At 52.6% G+C, this 20080-nt stretch overlaps 4 protein-coding genes across 4 annotated transcripts; 3 read left to right on the top strand and 1 right to left on the bottom strand.

Annotated features, from left to right (window-relative positions):
• Nucleotide 1: 1 nt before the first annotated feature.
• GLRG_05438 (lactoylglutathione lyase) lies at nucleotides 2-1187 on the top strand (the record flags this gene model as incomplete). The annotated part of the gene is made up of 5 exons (XM_008096123.1): nucleotides 2-49; nucleotides 104-131; nucleotides 191-627; nucleotides 688-946; nucleotides 1030-1187. The coding sequence occupies 5 exons, from the start codon at nucleotides 2-4 to the stop codon at nucleotides 1185-1187; spliced, it is 930 nt and encodes a 309-aa protein (XP_008094314.1).
• Nucleotides 1188-1966: 779 nt separating this feature from the next.
• GLRG_05437 (SelR domain-containing protein) lies at nucleotides 1967-2671 on the top strand (the record flags this gene model as incomplete). Its single annotated transcript, XM_008096122.1, has 2 exons — nucleotides 1967-2204; nucleotides 2271-2671. The coding sequence occupies 2 exons, from the start codon at nucleotides 1967-1969 to the stop codon at nucleotides 2669-2671; spliced, it is 639 nt and encodes a 212-aa protein (XP_008094313.1).
• Nucleotides 2672-7454: 4783 nt separating this feature from the next.
• Nucleotides 7455-10431, top strand: GLRG_05436 (arid/bright DNA binding domain-containing protein; the record flags this gene model as incomplete). The annotated part of the gene is made up of 3 exons (XM_008096121.1): nucleotides 7455-8421; nucleotides 8475-10321; nucleotides 10378-10431. 3 exons carry the CDS (start codon nucleotides 7455-7457, stop codon nucleotides 10429-10431), a joined length of 2868 nt encoding a protein of 955 aa, XP_008094312.1.
• Nucleotides 10432-12558: 2127 nt separating this feature from the next.
• On the bottom strand, nucleotides 12559-13876 carry GLRG_05435 (short chain dehydrogenase; the record flags this gene model as incomplete). The annotated part of the gene is made up of 3 exons (XM_008096120.1): nucleotides 12559-13036; nucleotides 13141-13392; nucleotides 13524-13876. 3 exons carry the CDS (start codon nucleotides 13874-13876, stop codon nucleotides 12559-12561), a joined length of 1083 nt encoding a protein of 360 aa, XP_008094311.1.
• Nucleotides 13877-20080: the final 6204 nt, after the last annotated feature.

Raw genomic sequence — 20080 nt, 5'->3', positions numbered from 1 at the left:
CATGGCTACCACGACAGATATCAAGAAGTACAAATTCAACCACTCGATGGTGAGTATTCCATCCCAGCTCCGGAAGCCGATTGAAGCTAACAATGTGCAAAAGATTCGGGTGAAGGACCCCAAGGCTTCGGGTATGATAAAAGAGCCCCGCCACTGGCGTGCCTCAATTCCCCTCACTGACCGCCACTAGTCAAGTTCTACGAGACCCTCGGCATGAAGGTCATCAGGAAGATTCCGCAGCCCGAGGCCAAGTTCGATCTCTACTTTCTGGCCTACGACTCGCCTAACGCTCTGTCGGCGGGCAAGGACGCCTTAGACCGGGAGGGCATCATCGAGCTGACGCACAACTACGGTACCGAGAATGACCCCGAGTACAAGGTCAACAACGGTAACACGGAGCCACACCGCGGCTTTGGCCACACTTGCATCAGCGTCGACAACATCCAAGCGGCGTGCCAGCGCCTCGAGGACGCCGGCTACACCTTCAAGAAGAAGCTTACAGACGGCAAGATGCGCCACATCGCGTTTGTGCTGGACCCGGACCAGTATTGGGTCGAGATCATCGGGCAGAAGCCGATTGAGCAGACGGAGAACGTCAAGGAGACGGATGTGACGACATACAGAATGGTGGGCTGTTTCAGCATGGAGGAGCGGAAAGAGGAATAACAGAGGCTGACGGTTTAATAGAACCACACGATGCTCCGCGTCAAGGACCCCCAGAAGTCGCTCAAGTTCTATCAGGAAGTCCTTGGCATGTCATTGATCCGCAAGAACGAGTCCAGCGATTTCACGCTCTTCTTCCTGGCCTACGGCGACCTCAAGGAGGGCGAGAGCCAGGCGCAGCGCGAGGGCATCCTCGAGCTCACGTGGAACCACGGCACCGAGAAGGACGAGGGCTTCAGCTACCACAACGGCAATGACCAGCCTCAGGGCTTTGGCCACATTTGTGAGTTCACCTCCTTCATGGACATGATCTGGGGGATTTGGATGGGGCAAAGGGTGTGAGAGCTAACGATGGACGGGGAACAGGCGTCTCGGTCGACAATGTCGAAGCTGCATGCGCGCGTTTCGAAGCCTTGAATTGCAACTGGAAGAAGCGCCTTACCGACGGTCGCATGAAGAACATTGCTTTCCTGCTGGACCCCGACAATTACTGGGTTGAGGTTGTTCAGAACCAGAGCTTTTAAGCTTAATCGGATAGGGATGAACAACCGATTGTGACTCGAGGAGGCGAAGCGGAACGGCATTCGGTGAGAGGTAATGAAATGGGGCCCGTTCCGGCGGGTCCTGAGTGATTGCTGGTACCTACTATGTAGGTAGGTCGTGAACCCCAGCAGGTATTCTAGGACGGTCGCATACACCTGCCGATGTATTCCTGAATTGAGATAGGCTCCGAAAGAAACTGGGTTGGAATGGCCAATCCTGATGATGAGATAGCAATTTTTTTATGTGGCTGGCGCTGTGCATACGGCAGAAAGGTATATAGGTAACTAATTACAGTTGGGGTCCGAATGCGACAAGAACAGTCCGCCGATCCTCGGATAAGCACGCGGTATGGAATCAATATGGAATCAATCACAGCGCATGATTCCACACAATGATTCCACATTGTGGCGTTGCAGTGCCGCTGTGGCGGGGGCTTTCAATTGTCTGCCACCCCACCAACCAAAAGTCGTTGACGCAACAGCCGTCGCCGAGCTTCCTTGCCGTCAGTGGTCACGGGCCCTGTAAATATCCTCCAAGGATCCTATTTGTCACTTGCCTCACCACCCCTCCAAAGTTGTGACATTCGATTTAGACGCACGGTATCGAGACGGCAACGCAGTTCCCTTATTTAAACCTCACGACTCCCAGCTCAGGCCCCTTTCTGCCTCGCTTGACATTGCAAACTACTTATTCAGACTCGCCGACTACCAACCGGTGAGAAAGTTACCAAAGACAAGACGAGACGGTCGACGAATTGCAAATGCGATTCTCACCCTTCATCTCCACGCTCGTCTACACGTTCTCCAACCTTACCCGTGTTCGCGCCGCGCAGTCTCTCGGAGCCCTCCCTCCTCTCGCTGCCTCACGCCCGCTCCGCGCTTCTATGCCCTCGATCCCTTTCTTTGGTGCTCTGTTCGGCTCTTCCGCATCGCAGCAGGACAAGATGTCGTATCCTGCCAACAAATCCGAGGATGAGTGGCGGGCTGTCTTGAACAAGGGTTCGTAGTTCCGCTTACGATCGTCGTGAGGGTTTGGAGCGGGATAGGAACTGACACCTCCACCAGAACAATTCCGCATCCTCCGCGAGAAGGGAACGGAGCCCGCCGGCTCCGGAAAGTTCGATAAGCACTACCCCGAGGAGGGTGTCTACGCCTGCGCCGGGTGCTCCGCGCCGCTGTACAAGGCCTCGCACAAGTTCAAATCGGGCTGCGGCTGGCCGGCCTACTTCGACTCGCTGCCCGGCGCCGTTGTGCGCCACGAGGACCGTGCCTTCGGCATGTTGAGAACGGAGATTGTTTGCTCCAATTGTGGCGGCCACCTGGGGCATGTGTTCAAGGGCGAAGGCTTCGACACCCCTACGGATGAGCGGCATTGCGTCAACAGTGTGAGCCTGACGTTCTCGCCGGATGAGAAGAAGGCCGGCGAGGGAAGTGGCGAGGGTGCGAAGGGCGAAAGTAAGGTTTGAGGTTTGATGGATGGATATATCGATGAATCGGGGTGATCTGGTCAGGGCGTTGACGATGGCGAGGTTTGGGTTGGTGTTGTGGTGTTGAGAAGGCGCCAGGGGGGCATGCATGAGATGCTACTATAAGGTTGACGACTACGGTTTTGAATGTTTTTATATCAACGGACATGGACGAGGTAGCCAAAAACATTGCGTAAGAAGGCCATAGTCGTCGAATCTGATACTCCATCACATTGGTAAAAAGCGTCTCAGTGATTGTTCCGAATTTTCTGCCTTGTAATTTAGTGTTATGACAATACCGTTTCCTTCGCCTCATCTTTCGTGACGAATGCATTTGGTATCGGTGCGCCTTTGCCCATGAGTTACTCATACATTACATGTCGCCCAGATCAAGGTCCTAACCATGCGCCAGGCGCTGCTATCTTTATCACTCTGGTCTGCAGTTTGGTCCATGGAAGGAAGCTTATGCATTCATCTAACGCTTCCTACACCCCTACCTCCGAAGAGTCGATGTTTGCAGCGTATATGAAGCGATGCTGATCCCCCGAACCTTGTATTCTTTTCTTTCTTTCTTTCCACATCACAAGCTTCTGGTTGATTGAGGTTCAGGTCTGAAGCCAAGAGCAAATCACTCGAGTCATCTAGTTTTCTGCACTACCCCATACTACATCGGTCCTCCACCCACTGTCATCAGACAAACCCACAAGAAGCTAAAATTGACCCAAGCGTTAAACATGACAACAACCTCGAGGCTGAAATAAATTTCTCGCCGTCTGTCATGTCATGGCTTCGCCCATGAATTCCTCCCAACCTGGAAACAAGCGCGGCATCGACGCCTAGCCCACACCCATCAGCCTCCTAGTCTTCTGTCTGGAACACAAGAGCAAGTGCCGCAAGTGCCACAGCTGGAATTGCAGACGCGGCCCATTACCGTCTCTGAGGAATCCGCAAATTTGTTCGAAACCGTGTTCCAGACCGGCCCTGTTGAAGAGCTGGCTGTTGACGGTAGTGATACATGGTCGTCTCATGGCACATACACTGCCACCGAGAAGCACTTGCCGGATAACATGACGTTTCTCAACTCTGCTCCGTCTGGCCCCATCTAGGTCAGAGAGCATATTTTTACCGAGGACGCTAACGGAGAGACTCATTCTACCTCCTTTGTTGAATTCATCTACTACTAGACCCGAACCATCCCGTCTCTTGGCTTTGATCAGTCTGAAGATGTATATATCACGGAGCATATTATTAAAGGGGCCGATGAGGCCGATACCTCCATCTTCTTGGTTGGTTTCACTTACTACAACACAGACGATAGCATGCTTGATGATTCGGATGCAATCAGCTTTACTCCATCGTACGGCCCCCGCAACTTCTGCCAATATTTGCTCAAGAACCCCACGCCCACGGAGGATTGGGGCAAGTTCACCAGGCGTTGATTCCACGATGCCTCTACGATTGAGGGGTCACGAGGACAGCGAAGAGAAGAACACTTCGTGCCATCACTCTTTCAACAATTGTAGCACTCTTGTCGAATAAGTTTATTGAAGAAACCAGGATCACAGCTCGGGTTGAGCCAGAGACGAACGAGTGTGGGAGCGCAAGTGAAACCCCTAGAGAGGTTACTCAATGACGAGTCATGGCCTCTTTGCAATTTAGATCATCTCATAGTCTAATCGAACAGCTGGCTTTGCCACTCGTCTAACCACCTCGAGCATGCGCAATGTCTATGCCATCGTAGCAACACAGTCAATGCCGCACAATATTAAATGGCACCCTCCAACGTCAAATAACTGCCTTTAGCGCCAACGTACTACTCAACGCATAGCACTATTTTCAGTATCACGGTCGCGTGATGGCGTTCACGAGCTTCTCGTAAGGCATATCGCACATAGCTATGCCATGCCTGTCAATGGCGGTCTGGCACAGATGAACGATATTTTGCTCCAGTTCCTCGAGGACTTTGGTGTCCTCCATGCGGTGTGATGTTCCAGTGTCGGCCAGTAGTCGCTGGAAGCAAGTTTGTTGAAGATTTCTGATTCCCCACATAAGTTGAAATTTTGCCACGAATATTTCTTCGTCTTTTGCGGAAGTACCAGATGAAACCGGCAAAGTTTGTGTGCCCTGATCCATCTTCTCAAATGTCAGCTTAGGAAGCACATTGCTGCCATCCGTTATCATCGATATCTTTTCTGGCCTTGCCACAGAAAAAGCCGAGTCCACTTCAACCTCTGTTTCTGGCGCTTCTTCCGACAAGGTTAAGCTTGCGTCTGCAGTGGGTGCCTCAGTGACGTCTGTACCCTCAAACCCCTTTGCCAGAAAGGTCTCCGTAGGATGTGTCGTATTGAATGAAGACGCAGTCACGAGGCCTTCACTTTCGAGTTGTTCGTTGACCTTCTGAACGGCATCAATAGGGGTTTGATCAATCGTGGTAATAGTGGGTGCGTCCGTTTGCCGTACTATGGCTTTCCGTTTAAAAGATGCAGAAGGAATAGTCGGCAATGGTATCGGTGAGGTGGACACGGGTTTTTTGCTTGAATCAGACCTTTGTTTCTTTGTGACCGGCTTGCTGATGAGGTCGCAATTCTTTCTTTTAACCACAAGTACCCTTTTCTGCAGTGGCTTTTCAGTTTGTTCCGCTGATGATCGAGGCCTCGAGATGGTCTGTGGTGTTGGTTGTTGCGAGACTTCCTTTCCCTGGCTCGCTTCCATCGAACCAATTCCCTGGTCTAAAACCTCAGACTGTTCTTCTGATCGCTTCTGAACAGTTTGCTCCGCCTGTTTTCCTGACAAGAAAGGCAGCTCACGCCGAGGAGGGAGCATGTCACGAAACGCAGCACCGGGGCTGGGCCGCGATCTTGGTTGATCGATCATGTCGAGTAAGAGGCTCTCGGCGACTGGACTGCAAGCCCTACCTTGGTCGACGACTGGCGGGGAAAAGCTCTGGAGCCGCCTATGATAGGTGATAGGTGTTGATTGGAGAACTGGTGCATAGTGCCTGTTTTGAGAGGATCTGAAATGTGTCCCCATACCCTGGCGGTCTGTAAATGCAGTACGCGCTCTCTCATATGTATGAGAGGATTCCATTGAAAGGTAATTTTCATCGCGGTGCCTTATAGAACTCATGGGTTGATGGTCATTTCCATGTACGTTGCGAGCTCGTGATGATGGAATTCTCTCGTCCGGAACAATATGATTATTCAGAGAAGAGCCTGACTGCCTAGAGTAGTGCTGGTACAGAGGAGCAGTACTTCTTCCGGAAGTGAAAGAATGGTTTGTGGACGAGGATGGGTAGTTGTCGGTCACTGATGATGACCTGAATGGTTGTTGAGAAGCCGCTTGACGCGTAAACCCACGCAAGGATTCGACACGTATGGCAAGATCGTGAAAGAGTCGCAGCACCTGGTCCTGGTCATTCCGGTTCTTGAACTGGAGTACCAGATCTCTGGTCATCTGTAGATAGTAAGTAAGCTTTCATACGTAGACGATGATGAAATGGCTTCAACAAATACATCGTGCGACTTCGCTCTGATACTCATAGACCCCTTTTCCTGCTTGTATCGAACGCCGTAGATGAACTCAGGGGCTATTTTGCCATCACGACTACCGAGACCTAATTTGAGCTGAAATGCTAGTTAAGACCAGAATATTGTATATGGTGTAGACTGACGTACTGCTGGGCGGTCTTGCAACGGGACGACGAGTACGTGGTTTGGTTCTTTAGTTAGTTGACGCCCTGGCCCCACAGTATTTGCAAGAAGTTTCTCCTGTTTGATTGTAATAACAGCATTGTCTAGCATTGAAATGGTGTCCCATTCGAATGCATCGAACAGTTTCTGGCGAACACAAGCCTGGCTCAACGTGAAAGCCCAACTCTGGAGTCTGGGCGCCATATTCTAGGGCCCCCGAGATGCCTTGAGAACGAGGGATATGGAACCGGGAACAGGCGCAAGAATATAATTGAGGAGGCAAATCTGTAGCTTTGCGACCCCGTAGCTTATATGACCGCTGATGACAACTTCATATCTCAAGTGCGGGGGGGTAGTGAAGGAGGATGGTAAGCATAGCATTGATGGCCTGCGTTCTGAACGGAGAGATTTTTGACCGTCTTAGGGCAATATATGGCAGTAAAGGGCGTTGGAAACCTGGAGGTTGTCGTGCGGGAATCAGGAAAGATTGAGAGGAAGATGCAAATATTGACTTCGGGTAGAGAGCGGAAAGTGCCAAGCAACGATCTACCTTAGGTAGGTAGGTACTGTATACCCTGCTCGCGCAGCTTCTGGGGAAAATGCAGCTCAGGTGGGTCTCGTCCAGATATGGGCAAGTGTCTGCTTCGTTAGCTCAGGCACACAACTACCCGATAAAGCCAGTTCGATCACGTGGAGATAAGACAGAAGGTAACAGGGGAATTTTCAACGTCGCGTAGTGCAAGGCAAAACACGGTTGTGTTGGTTGTCATCCGGCGCATCACTGACCGATCGCAAAGGGCCTCGAACCTGCTTGCGCAACAGCCCATTCAACCCACTCCCTTCATTGGGCGCTGCGACTTTGCGACTTTTCATACCAGCATTGAGCGCACCCCTTGATTGACTGGCCTAACCCGGAATAGCGTCGCGCAACTCTTCGTTTGACTTCCTGGCGCGTTCTGGAGCCTCACAGGCCACGGCCTTCAACAAACACACGCATCCATTCGAGTGATCCGTCAACTTCCTTTGCATCACGACTGCTACCCATCTCGCGTGTCTAATAAATACTGCTCGACAGTCTTTGCGACCGACCCGACATGGCGCCCTCAAAGGAAGCTGAGGTTGAGCTTCATTCCATCAACCGGACCCCCGAATACGAGGAATTTATGGCCAAGCTGAGAGCTTACCATCAGGAGCGAGGTACAACTCTCGAGGTCGAGCCCAAGGTGGGACCGGTCTATCTTGATCTCTACAAGACGTTCAACCATATCGTTGCCAATGGCGGCTACGACAAGGTGTCCGATGAAAAGCTGGCTTGGCGCCGGATGGCCGAGCAACTCGGTATTCATTCCTCCAACGTAGCCTCGACTGCCTTTTCATTAAAGGAGAAGTACTACAAAAACCTCGCTGCCTACGAAATCAAGTTTGTTCATGGCAAGGAACCGCCTCCGAAGGACATCTTGGAGGACGTGTCGGCTAAGGGTGGCGGCCTCTTGAGCCGCACCAGGGAGAACTTCCGAGGAATCAAGCGCGATAGCGGCACTGTCGGTGACTCTGCAGCTGCTTCTGGTGATGATGGCACCCCTACCCGAGAGCGGCCAACACCCGATGCTGCTCCCACGTCTAGTGTTCGAGCTTCACGAGGCCTGCGCGAAGCCCCGCCTCAGAGAGTCATCTTCCAGCCAGATACGGGCCCATCTAGACCGACTCGCCATGCTTCCGGTCAGCAGCTGAGCCACAGTAACACACCCACTCCCGTCAGTCAGCTAGGCAGTCATCATGCGGCATCGCAACAGGTTCAACACACTCCAGTGCCTCTTCCCCACCAGCCCAGGGCCCCGCCTCGTGGACCTAGCGGCAGCTTTAACCCGCCCGATGCTGAGAACACGTCGACCGGTGTTGAATCGTTTCTCCCACGCTCCCTGCAGCCCCAGCAGCAACAACACATCCTTCCGATGCGCCCTGTTGATACGCCGAGTAACAATCCGTCCGAATTTGCTCGGCGCCGTCAGATCAGACGCTCTCTTATGGAGCCCCCTCGTCGTACTGGACCCTATCCTGGAGGTAAGGAACAAATCTAGCGAGTGGACCATGCGCATTTGCTGACTAGCTCTCAGTCGGTTACGACGGACCGAACATCTACATCCGTTGTCTGTACGCCTTGCGCTCAGGCACTTTCGAGGAGCAGCAGTTTGCGCTCTATCACCTTGTCAAGATCTCATACGAACGTCATGACAAGTTTAAATTCGAAGGATTTCCCGGGCTCAGCGAAGGCCTTGTCGAAAAAGTCTTGGAGGTTGGCAGCATTTTCTACAATGTGAAGTGGAAAATCTCTTGGGTATCACAGGTGGCCGCAGATAATTTCGACACCCTCGATGGCAATGAAGGAACTGAAGACATCCTTGAGCGCATCGACAATCTCGAACCGAAGGAGGTCAATGAACACATTGTGCCCGAGGACCTTGCGGATCAGATGGTCCTTATCAACGAGGCGGCTTTGACGCTGAGAAACATGTCCCAGCTACGAGAGAACGCTGCTCATCTGGCCGACTTTCTGCCGATCAAGGACCTCATTTGCATTGTCCTGAGCCTTCCAAGGCACGAGTGGGTGGTTGAAGTGAAGCATGCGATGCTTGACATTGCCGAGGCTTTGACCCCCTACATTGAAATCGACTCTAGCGACCCTTTGTACCAGGTTCTCATGTGGCAACTGAACGAATCGGACGACCGCGGCATCATACTAACGGCTCTTCGCGCGCTCGGACGCATCTCAATGAACCTCGAAGCTACCAACCGTCTGGATAAGGTTCCTACAGCCGTCTTGACCAAGATCGGCGAACTGATGCTGCTTAATGATGATGAGCTGAAGGATGCTTGTCTCGATTTCCTGTACCAGTACACAGCAGTCGTCAGCAACGTTGACAACCTAGTCAAGGCCCTCAACTGCGAGCATTTGGTCCAGCACCTGGTTCGCCTCCTTTCCCATAACGCTCGACGATACCAGGAGGAGACGCTCTTGAGGCCTATGATGAAACCGCCCTCGACCGACGAGCCTGCTGCCATGCCCGAAGACCTGTTGCAGGATCTGCTGAAGCTGGAGGAACCTGAGCGATGCAATCAATGGGTCAAGTGCTTCTTTGAGGAGGACAAGGATTCCTTCGTCACTCAGATTGCAGCATGGCAGGCATACCAAAATGCTTTCAAATCGGCGCTCCAGGCCATTGGCCAACCCCTCATCACACCAGCCGACTTTATCAGAAACAGCTGCTCGGTCTATAAGGGCTCCAAGGCTGAAGTCTGGGCGGGCAGCGGTATTCCTGGAGAGGTGCAGCAGAAATTCATTATCCATGGCATCCGATGCCGGGTCCGACCTGTGGGTATCAAGGGTGAGGTGTTCCTTCGGTGCCTTTGGGACTCGGCGTCTGGTCGACCAAACGAGAAATGTGGCCATTTCTTTGGAAACAAGGAGACCATGTGGAACCATGTTGTCAAGGTTCACCTCGGATTAACTCGCAACGAAAAAGGTTACTTCGACAATAAGGAGGAGGAGATTAGATGCCGGTGGGCCGACTGCACCAAGTACCCGAAGCCCGAAAAGATGAAGCTCGCCCTCATGGGCCATCATCTTCAGACGCACTGCTGCCAGATCTTCAATGGCATTGCCATCAACGAGAGGAAGGCGCAGGCTGGACCTCAGCCTAGTGACAATCTCGTGGTCCACTTCGAAGAGACAGCCACAGCCCCCGACGAGCAAAACCCTTCGGCTCCTCCTCAAGCGGCTGGCATCCCCTTCAGTGCGGTGTTGGTTCTCCGCAACATCGCCCGCAACGTTGTCAAGACACCTGCGCAAGAGGATCTTCTCAAACTCCATGAATTAGGTGGTGAGGCTGGGGGCTGGAACGAGCGACTATTCCGGACTGTGCTGCCCCGTCTCTACGAAGTCATGACTGAAAACAGGGTTTTGGTAAGTTTGGCCTGCATCACAATTTGCCACGCGAAGTTAACATATCTTGTGCACAGCGACCCCACGTGTTTTCACTCATCCAGTTCGCCGAGTCAGAGAGGGACAACTAATGCACAGACCCGCACAGCCCTGCCCTTTTGGAGACCCTAACCTTTGCTCCTCAATCTCGGATTGTAAACAACCTTGAGCTTGTGTGGCATTGCAAGGGTGCTTGCTCATGGTGGCAGTACGAGTGACCTTGAACAAACTCCCTCTTTGTATGAGACGAGTGATTGTTCCGTGCGGTCCGTGTTCCCGATTCACAGCCATGAACTGCAGCCTAACATGGCGTGAAGTCAGTGAGTGACCGGGGCATGACACATTTGTGCTTTTTGGGATGGCGAATACCCAGGCGTTGGGGAGGGTTGACCACAAAACCGTTTGCAAACGTGGGATAAGCAAGCAGTGTGACGGTGTATTTTCTGTTTTTGTCTTTAATTCTCCGGACCAGACAGAGGCTCTATTGCGTTTCGCCTGGATCACCCTGAGGCCGGTGGACGCTTTCCAGCGTTCATTCGCCTTGATGGTGCTTCGGCTAGGAGAACCTTTGCAAGAGAGAAAGCTGCGGAAGGACGAGGCCAATTGAGGCGTAAGAAACATGTCTGACAGAGACGAGTCATCAAACGTTGCCATTGTGTAGTATAGAACCAATCCTGAAAATAAATTTGGTGGGGGGAATAATATTCCTTCAAACTCGAGACTTGGTGCTACCCGTTGTGTAGGTATCTCAGGAAGGGAGGAGCTGCAAAGGTTTGCGAGTCGCGAAATCGTTGCCGGCTGCTTGCCAACGTAGTTAGCCACTATCCTCACCAACGCAGGCGGACCGGGTAGTAATTGACCCCGTTTTTTTGTTGTCGGATGAGCTTTGTAATTTCAACCCCTCCCCAATGATACCGTCTCCACGATGGCTACTATAGGACACCGTGGAGTCAAGGGAAGCCCCAGGTAAGAAATCTGGGCCCTCTCTCGTATCGTGGAGCTCCCGTCAAGAGGGGGAGGGAAGGGGACCCGAGGAAACGGCAGCCCCATCCCTGGGCCGGGGCAGGGTTCACGATGGTCAGCCCTGGTGCTTCTTAGCCGCGCCGCCCTCGTGGGTGGTGGTGGCCCAGTTGGGTGCGGGACCAAAGAGGGGGAGGGGGAAGGCCCGGGCCGAAGGCTTGTGGCCCTTCCACCCCGTCCATCGGATCCATCACGCCCTGTCATCCTCTCACGATGCACCTGTTGTCTTGTCGCTTGCTTTGATAGGCGGGGTAGCAAGATCAGCAACAACCACTACCACCACCACCGTCACCACATACGACGCCAGCGCTACCAATATTTGGTTAAAAGGGCTGCTTTTTTTGTGCGTGGGTAGGTAGACTCTTCAAATGTCTGGTTTTATTCTTAATTTACAACACTCACTTCACAATCGGTACGGTGTCTCTGCCCTCAAACTTGTGTCACCCTATGCCTGCTGTGTGACTAATGGTCAAGATTTTGAGTATCAAAGACAACCTTAGGTGCACTGTGCCGGAGGATTATGATTTTTAAAATCATTTCAACACTGATAACCATACTTGTCACACTGCATTGATTCCACCGGGTTGGTGACCCATAGAACATTCATGACGTGACCGTTTTTGTCAGAATTTATTGTGATGTATGCTATCTCTCTCATCTATCGGGAATACCAGAGCCCGAGCCCAAGTTTCACTCCTTTTTATCCTCTGGATTTTGTTCCAAAGTCACCAACAGCCCAAAGTCCAAATTCCCAAATGTTTGGTTTACTGTGTTGACTCCTGTAACTGCCTTGCCTGCTTGAGAATACATGCGCGATGAGAGTTAAAAGTCAAGGGTTGATTGGGTGTTGTACCACCCTCGGGCCACTGGAGCGGGTATAGTCCCGGATGTTCTGTCTAGTCGACCGTTGAGAGAGAAGATTGACACTAGGAAATCGGCACGAAGTCGCGCGTTGTTGTACGCGACCCTGTCGGAGCGGGGGTGTTGATGCCACGGGTACCACATCTGCCCAAGGCAAACGTACCGGGAGTGCGGATCAACGATGCTCGTCATTCGTGACTGCATAACGTCGATTGAAACTGGCAACAATGCGCCACAGACGATGCAGACTGGAAGCTCATAACTCGCCAGACTCGTACAGTCACCCTCCCAACGGCAAAGGCGAAGCTCTGCGAGAAAAGGCGTCCTCATGCACGAGCTTAAAGGCAAGTGTAACCACCGTCGATGATGACGTTGGAGCCAGTCATGAAGCCGGAGGCATCGGAAGCCAGGAAAACGCAGAGACCGTTGAGGTCGTCAACATTACCGAGGCGGTCCTGGGGAGTCATGGACTTCCAGATCTTCTTCTGGGCGTCGAGGGCAGGAACACGGTTGAGAGCAGTGTCCATGTAACCGGGAGAAATGCAGTTGACACGAATGTTGTACTTGGCCCACTCAGCAGCAAGGGACTTGCCGAATTGAATGACACCAGCCTTGGAGGCGTTGTAGCAGGACTGCTCCTGGGGATAGTTGACGATGCTGCCCGACATGGATGCAACCAGGATGATGGAGCCAGGCTTGCCGGCCTTCATCATGGCACGGCCGACGGCCTGGGACATGAGGAAGGAACCAGTAAGGTTGATATCAATGAGACGACGGAACATGGCGGGGTCGTAGGTCTCGGCCTTGATGTTGGAGCTGTTCAAAGGCGTGTGTTAGTGGGTCCCGCAAAACAAAGGGGATAGGGAGGGGGGATGCTGTGCACAGGGTGCACACTACATTAGGTATGTGGAATGACGTACTCAGCGATACCGGCAGAATTGACCAGAACATCAGGAGCACCGTAGAGCTCGACCACGGAGTCAACTGCAGCGTTAATGGCAGCGCCGTCACGTACATCCACCTTAAAGAAGGTGACAGGCAGACCAGTCTTCTGGTGTAGCTCAGCAGCGGCCTCGTCGCCCAGCTCCTGATTAGCGTCAAAGATGACAAGGGCCTTAGCACCGGCCTCAGCACAGGCACGAGCCATGTAGTTGCCCAGACCGCGAGCACCACTGTGAAATCCCAGTCAGCCGGAAAGAATAAGAAAGAAAATAGAAGCAATTGCATCCAAGCGCGTGTTGGGAAGATCCCAATTGGAGTAAAAAACCATCACCAATTGGTTTGGGGAGAAAGCAAAACGTACCCAGTGACGACAATGGTCTTGCCCATGACGGAGAGCTTTTGCATCATGGGAGGCATCGAGTCGAAGGTCTTGCGGGTAAGAGGAACGACATCGTCGTTTTCGGGACCAGGAATGGGGGACTCGGTGGGAGGGCGAGAGTCATGCTCGCGAACGGGAATGGAGAAGTGGTCGGATTGACCAGTGCCCTTCGCGTCAGGAGCGTAGACGGAGACGGGGATCTCCTTCTCGCTGACAACGTCGCTCTTCAAGGTACGAGAAGAGATGGAGAATGGACGAGCGGCTTGGCTGCGGACGGCAAGGCGAGGAGCAGCGAAGCGGGTGGTGAGACGGAAGGCAGAGCGAGCGGCGGCCATGTTTGCGATCGGTCGGGCGATGGGTAAGGATGTGAGATACAGCTGTTCGTGTGGTGAAGAAGGAGGATGGAGGGGAAGGGCTAGATTGGTAGACGAGTGGAAGTATGTGACCGCTGATGAAGGTGCGAGGGTGAAAAGTCTGTGCAGAGATCGAGCTTGATGGGGAGAGAAAACAAGAATAAATAAAACGGGTGGTGGATGGGAAAAAAGTTGGACGGGCAGGTAGGAGAGGGGGGAGGGGGGGAGCGTGTCCAAGTTGATATAGGTCCGAGGGGGAGGCGTGGCCCGTGTAAGCTCGACCTTCTGGCAAAGAAGGAAGGAAGGAACCGGTCAAGACGGTAAGAGGTGAGGGAAGCTTGGGAAGGCGCGGTACGGTACGTATCCGGATGGAAATAGGTGAGGTCAAGGTTGGTACAGCTCCAGAAGACAGGTAGACGTACATACAAGCGACGTGAGGTAGGCAATGGGCAAGGAACGGTCTGAACTGCTGTGCCCGTCTTGCCTCAAAACGCTGCCCCAAGCTCGAGGGAAGGGAAGGAAGGGGGGGTCCGTATCGATACCGTCGTACCTCCCTTCTTTCTAACCTAGTTCCTAGTCTAGTGTGTACTTAGTGTTGCAATTGATAGACGTGGAGAATGCGAGCGTGGCGTGCGGCGATTGTGGAACCGCTCTAGCCTGGCTGCTTGCTCCAAGGGCCCCGGTTTGAAGTCGAATACTGAGGTATCTCATAAACAGCATGGGGGGGCAAGAAAACCGGCTGCTAGACGCGCTGATGGTGTTGAAGCTCATGTGGGTGCGGACTGTGAATGGGATTGTTTTGGGCCAGCCGGGATGGCCATGTCAATGATATGACATGGCGATCCGGCCACACAGCTGCTACATAGGTACAGGGGGCGGACGATGAAAACAATTTCAATTTTTCCGTCCTGTATAGGAGGGGTCATTGCCGTACCTACGGCACACGCCTGGGCTGTAGATGGAGAGAGTCTGGAAGAGCAAGCCGTCCGGATACGTATGTCTACCTTTGCAGCACGTTCGCTTGCCGGGCAGCTCTGTAGATAGAGAAGGGTATGCCAAATCCGCTACACTAGGTAGACAGCTGGTCCCTCAGCCATCGCATGCAAGGCGGGCGGGCCGGCGGGCACGCCCGTCTGCGCTCGCCAACGTAACGGGTCGAGATGGGACGATGGATATGGCCGCTGTCACCCAATGCGCGGCCCAAAGTCAAAGGAGGAGGGAGAGCAATGATCGGGTTGATGCGATCTGTCTTTCACGAGGAACGGGAGGTTGCCATCATCAGCTGGTGCGGGTGCGGCAAACCTGGGAAGGGGGCGGCTCTGTGCCTGGGGCGTCATCGTGTGGGCCGTGGAGTTGAACGGAGGGGTAACAGCGACATGTTGCAGCAAAGTTGCCGGGGTCTTGCTTGCTGACAGGAACTCTCTGACAGGACTGGCCGTGCCCATCACCGTTCTGGACGCTTGAGTTGTTGACCTGATTGCAGAGTTCCACCCAACAACATGGCTTGTCTGTTGTCCTCTGCTTCTTTTATGTGTGTGGTTTGTTTCTGACGAAACCGTGTTTGGACTCTGGGACTTCGCTTTCCCGGCGATAGAGAAACCACCTCCTCAAGTTTCTGCCACCAGTAGAAACTGTCCCCCTTGCTGTTCTTCAAACTCCGACATCTCTTTTTTCCAATTTGTAGCATCAAAACTTGTCAATCAAAGGTTTCTTTTGCGTCATAGTCAATCCACAACAACCACTTTTTCTCGCTGTATTGTATACCTGTGCGACCCTAAGAGGGGCTACCTTGAATACGTATGCATGTACCTCAGTGACGGTCCCCTGTTTCTGGTGGGACCGAAGCGCTTCTGGATTAATTCCAAGTCGGTTTGGGAATCCTCCATTTCAGCGTACCTAGCACGAGGGACGACATACCTACACTAGGTATCTTCCCTGAGAACGGTCGGAAGACGGCAGCAACGGTGGCACCTTGGAGGCAAAAACAACGGCTGGGTGGCAAAATAGCGGCGTGTCGATCGTTGCTGTGCTTCCCCATTCAATTGTTGCTTCAGCCAGGCAGTGGGGCACTATGATGTAGGTAGATGACGGGGTTTTGAAGTTTCGAGTCGCTCGAAATCTTTTCCGCGATTGCCCCTCTGGTCTTTGGCCTTGGAGAATGACGTCGGCCGCATCGAAACGTTTCATTATGTTGACTTACAAGAGCTAGCTGTTGTGCGTTGAACGCGACGGAAGAGAGCCATTTACCCCGCGATAAGGTTCCTCACGTTTGAACGTCGAGTCTTCAAGACTCCGAAGAGGACTAGGAACTCTCAGCGGCTCTCTAGGAGAAAGTTGCTCTTGGATGCGCACACGTATGTCGTCGTCTTGTAGGCCTTTCAGAAGATGCCGGCGTTGCAGAGGCCTGGCTGCGCTAAACAGCCTAATCCGTTATATAGGTGCTCACTGCTGAATCGGGCACCGTCCCACATGTCTACGGTATGCGCTGTGAGCTTGCCATGGTCTCAGATGGATGCATGTCTGCTTCTGGGTAAGCTTGTGGTGGCATGTGGAGCGACTACAGTACCAACAACGAAAACCTACAGTGTCAAGAACCGCACTCGTTGGCAAGATGGCCTGTCTCTATCAACTAAATCCTATGCCGGCAACTCGAGGAAGGGAGTAATGCAGATTCGCTACGGTTTGGCTAGGTCTGGGAGATTGATGATGAGATATTATGCTAGGTGGAGAATGCGCGGATGAGGCGTGCGTAATTTAGCAGCTCATAGTAGCCGAAGAACCCCTAATGGTAGGACTATTGCTAAAGGCTATGGAACTAATGCCTTTGGCCAATACCATGATTGTCGGAAAGGATACTGCCAGGATGTGGTCAGAGTGCGTTTGTTGAGTTGCGTTGCCGAACGGCCAGCTTGACACCGTGGTGCCACGAGGGACTCTCGTATCAACCAGGAGATGGTCTACGAGAACAGAGCCCCCCGGACTGCAACAACGCTGCGACTGTCTGTGTTGGTAAAATGTGAGAGGGGACGACTGGGAACAAGACTCGAGAGCCTGTGCTTGATGGCCCATGTGGTGTAGGTATCAATGCCTCTTGGCTTTCGGGAGCACCTACCTGGCGGTGGTATGAGCGTCCATGGCTCAAACGACAGATCTCATCGAGGCACGAGAAAACGTGGGACGGACAACTCGCCGTCAGACAACATCGGGGGTATAGATGAGTGATCAAACAAGCTGATAATTGGCTTCCCTGAGCTGGTACGGAGCAATTCCGTCCGCTTCCTCGCCTAGCCAGCTCAGCAGGGAGACTTTGGCACATTAGCACCCAAGACAACTCCAGCAGTCTAGAGTGCGGGTGCCCGGAAGCTTGTCTGGGCGGTGAACTGGATAGCATCCCGCTTCTGTCAAGTGTGTACCGCCAAGTCGGTCGTTTCCAGCCTACCGGGGTGGCAGTTGCTCTAAATCCGGAACTGGGGGCCCATTCCACTTCCCTCGAGAGGCCTGCAGACGTCCTAGCGGTGACGGCGGTAGTAGTGTCTGGCCAACAGAAAGCCCATCGAGCTCGCTGGTAGCTTGCGATGTTGAGCGACAGGGTATAGTAGCAAGCTCTGGCATGGCATGGCATGGCATGGCATGATATGTCGCGACTGAGCGCCGCGGGTGCTGTTCCTGTCCCGGCTGGAGACGACGGTCTGGAGACTGGAGCTAGCGTACCGTAGTGTAATCTATCAAAGTACCTCTACGGATATAGTGTATTCGTACCTAACATAATGTACGCTACCTAGGTACTCCGGCGACAAGGCATGGAGAAAGGAGAAGCTCCCCCGGCCGGCCCCTGGTCATCGTGGGGCTCATCGTGAGGACTTGGGGGGAGCAACTGCACCTCGCCAAGCGGCTCTCACCAGTTGTCAGGTCGCAATTTGCATAGGAGCTCGGGAAAGGAGCTAACTTCCGCGGGTAGTATGTTGTCACGGTACTGACGGGAAATGAGAAAGGTTGGGGCATGGGTGTCTTATTTGAAAATGGTCAGATGACAACAAGACTTTTTTATTGCTATTAACGTTACTATCTTTTTTTGTTTTTCGGGTTCTCCCCTTCCAAAGAGATGCGTTGGCCGACTTGGCTCCAGGAGCTAGGACGCAATGGCTTGCCGTCCTGTATGTAGTATGGAGCCGCTTTTGTTTTTCTTCTTTCTTCTTCTGAAGGAGGCAGGGAGATAGATGCCCAAGAGCCGTGGGTTGTTGTTGCCTGACATACGATGTACATACTCTGGTATCGGATAGGTACCGCAGCATTAAGCTTCACATCTTCACATATGGGGTAGCACAACCGACCAACTCCAGTTGCAACTTGCATTAGCACCGGAGCGATGCTAGTTTGGCGACCCCACCCGACGCAGTTAAGATCTAGTGCTCACGAAGTTGTGTATTTTATCCCCCAAGCTCTCGGGGTCTAGAGCGTGGAGTTTGACCTTGCCAGCCTATATGGCGTTGGTGCACAGATCACTATCCCCGAGGCTAGCCACCTAATTACCGTAGGTAGTTTATCACTCCTTTCCGTCTGTCCGTACACGTGTACTGGTCTAAATGACTTAGGTATACATAGCGCAGCCAGATCAGATAAAGACTACCTACCCTGGTCGGCTGGGACTCACCGTTGCTATGCTTTCTGTTCCCCGCCCAACGTTCGCGATCCCCATTCGCCGACAACTTACTTCCCAGTCACTTCTCCATTCTCCCCGGAGAACAATCGGCTAGATTCGTTTGAGACTCGTCCCTAGGACACAAGGAACATCCCATTGGCCGTTGACACCAACTGCATACTCATTTACGGTATTGCCACACTCCGCGGACATTGCAGCACCAAGGAGGACGGTGCTGAGCTCCGGCGCTTCCGTCATATTCGCGGCCAGATGGGCTGTGTACTATTTGCATAACTGACTCTGATTCGACTACTATAACCTTTGTGGTGGTATTGGCACGTTTTTATGATATGAACTTGAAGCTACTCTAGGCTTCCAGACTGAGTTTCCCCATGATAATGAGACGAAAGTAGCAATTTGATACATCTAAAGCAATACCAGAGTTGTATTCTCATATAACCGCACCGAATAGCTTTGAACCACCGCCCTCTGGTGAGTGCAACGTTAAGACTGGTAAGCTGATGAATCAAACCAGAATTATGATTCTAGGTAACCGTCATTAAGACCTCATATCCCAGGTCCAAGAGTCATGGCTTGGGTGGGCTTCAAACGCTTCGAGAGCAGAGGTCGGTGCCCATACGGATTCTTTGGGCCCAACTTGGCTTGATCCTGGTTTAAGCAAGCATTCAGTCCCGTATGGCTCCTCCTCAAATCGAGTAAGGGGTGTTGAGGAGATGCTGCTATAAGCCAGGTTTACATCGTTCCGGTCATCCTGGTGTTGTATCAAGCCTAGGTCTGAAGGTGACGAAGGCGTTGTTAATAATTGGATTTGAAGCGTGGCCTGCTCGTAATCCCCACTCGTTTCCTGCCTCTGCGTAATGATATCCACAACATGTGTATCCTCACCTGTGGAAGATGAAGGCGTATCGTAGCGTTGCCGTCTACTGCTGTGACATACACTGCTATCTGAGGTGTCGATGCTCTGATAGGGCCTGCAGCCTCTTGCATTGTTCTCAAACGTCTCTGATAGCTCTGCCCATGATGATCGACATGGGCTCGGATTTTGCTTTATCTGGCGAGTCTGGATTTTTAGGTCACCGGCACTTCTGGACGAGGCAAGACAGCTGGGAATGCCTGAGAAAGTCCCATCAACCACACCCCTGGTCCATGAAGTATGCCAAGGTTGATTGCGGTGCGTCGGATCTCATCCAGCACCTTTGGACATTATCAGTACACCACCCTGTATGTATTTGGTATGAAGTCGTATATGTATTTCCCACTCGCTATTCTTTTGGAGGTCCGAATGCCGAGTGGCAAGACACCTCGCGTGTGATCTGCGGACTTGTCTTCCATAAACTCAAAGACAACTCTGCATTGCCGTTCGTGCTGTTACGTCCACTTGCTGTGGTTAGCCGCTTGATGTTGTTAGTTATTAGCCCGATGCTCGTCTCTTGTGTCTGGCTGCTCGTTGGTTTCGCCCACTTCTAAGTTGTGGCCCCCTATATACAGCTTTGTCACATCCGCTCGCCCTACACTACCATTCTATC

The sequence above is a fragment of the Colletotrichum graminicola genome, assembly GCF_000149035.1.
Source record: "Colletotrichum graminicola M1.001 genomic scaffold supercont1.18, whole genome shotgun sequence".
Lineage (NCBI taxonomy): Eukaryota > Fungi > Ascomycota > Sordariomycetes > Glomerellales > Glomerellaceae > Colletotrichum > Colletotrichum graminicola.
The sequence above is the reverse complement of the archived record's forward strand: the minus strand, read 5'-3'. Positions and strand labels throughout refer to the sequence as shown.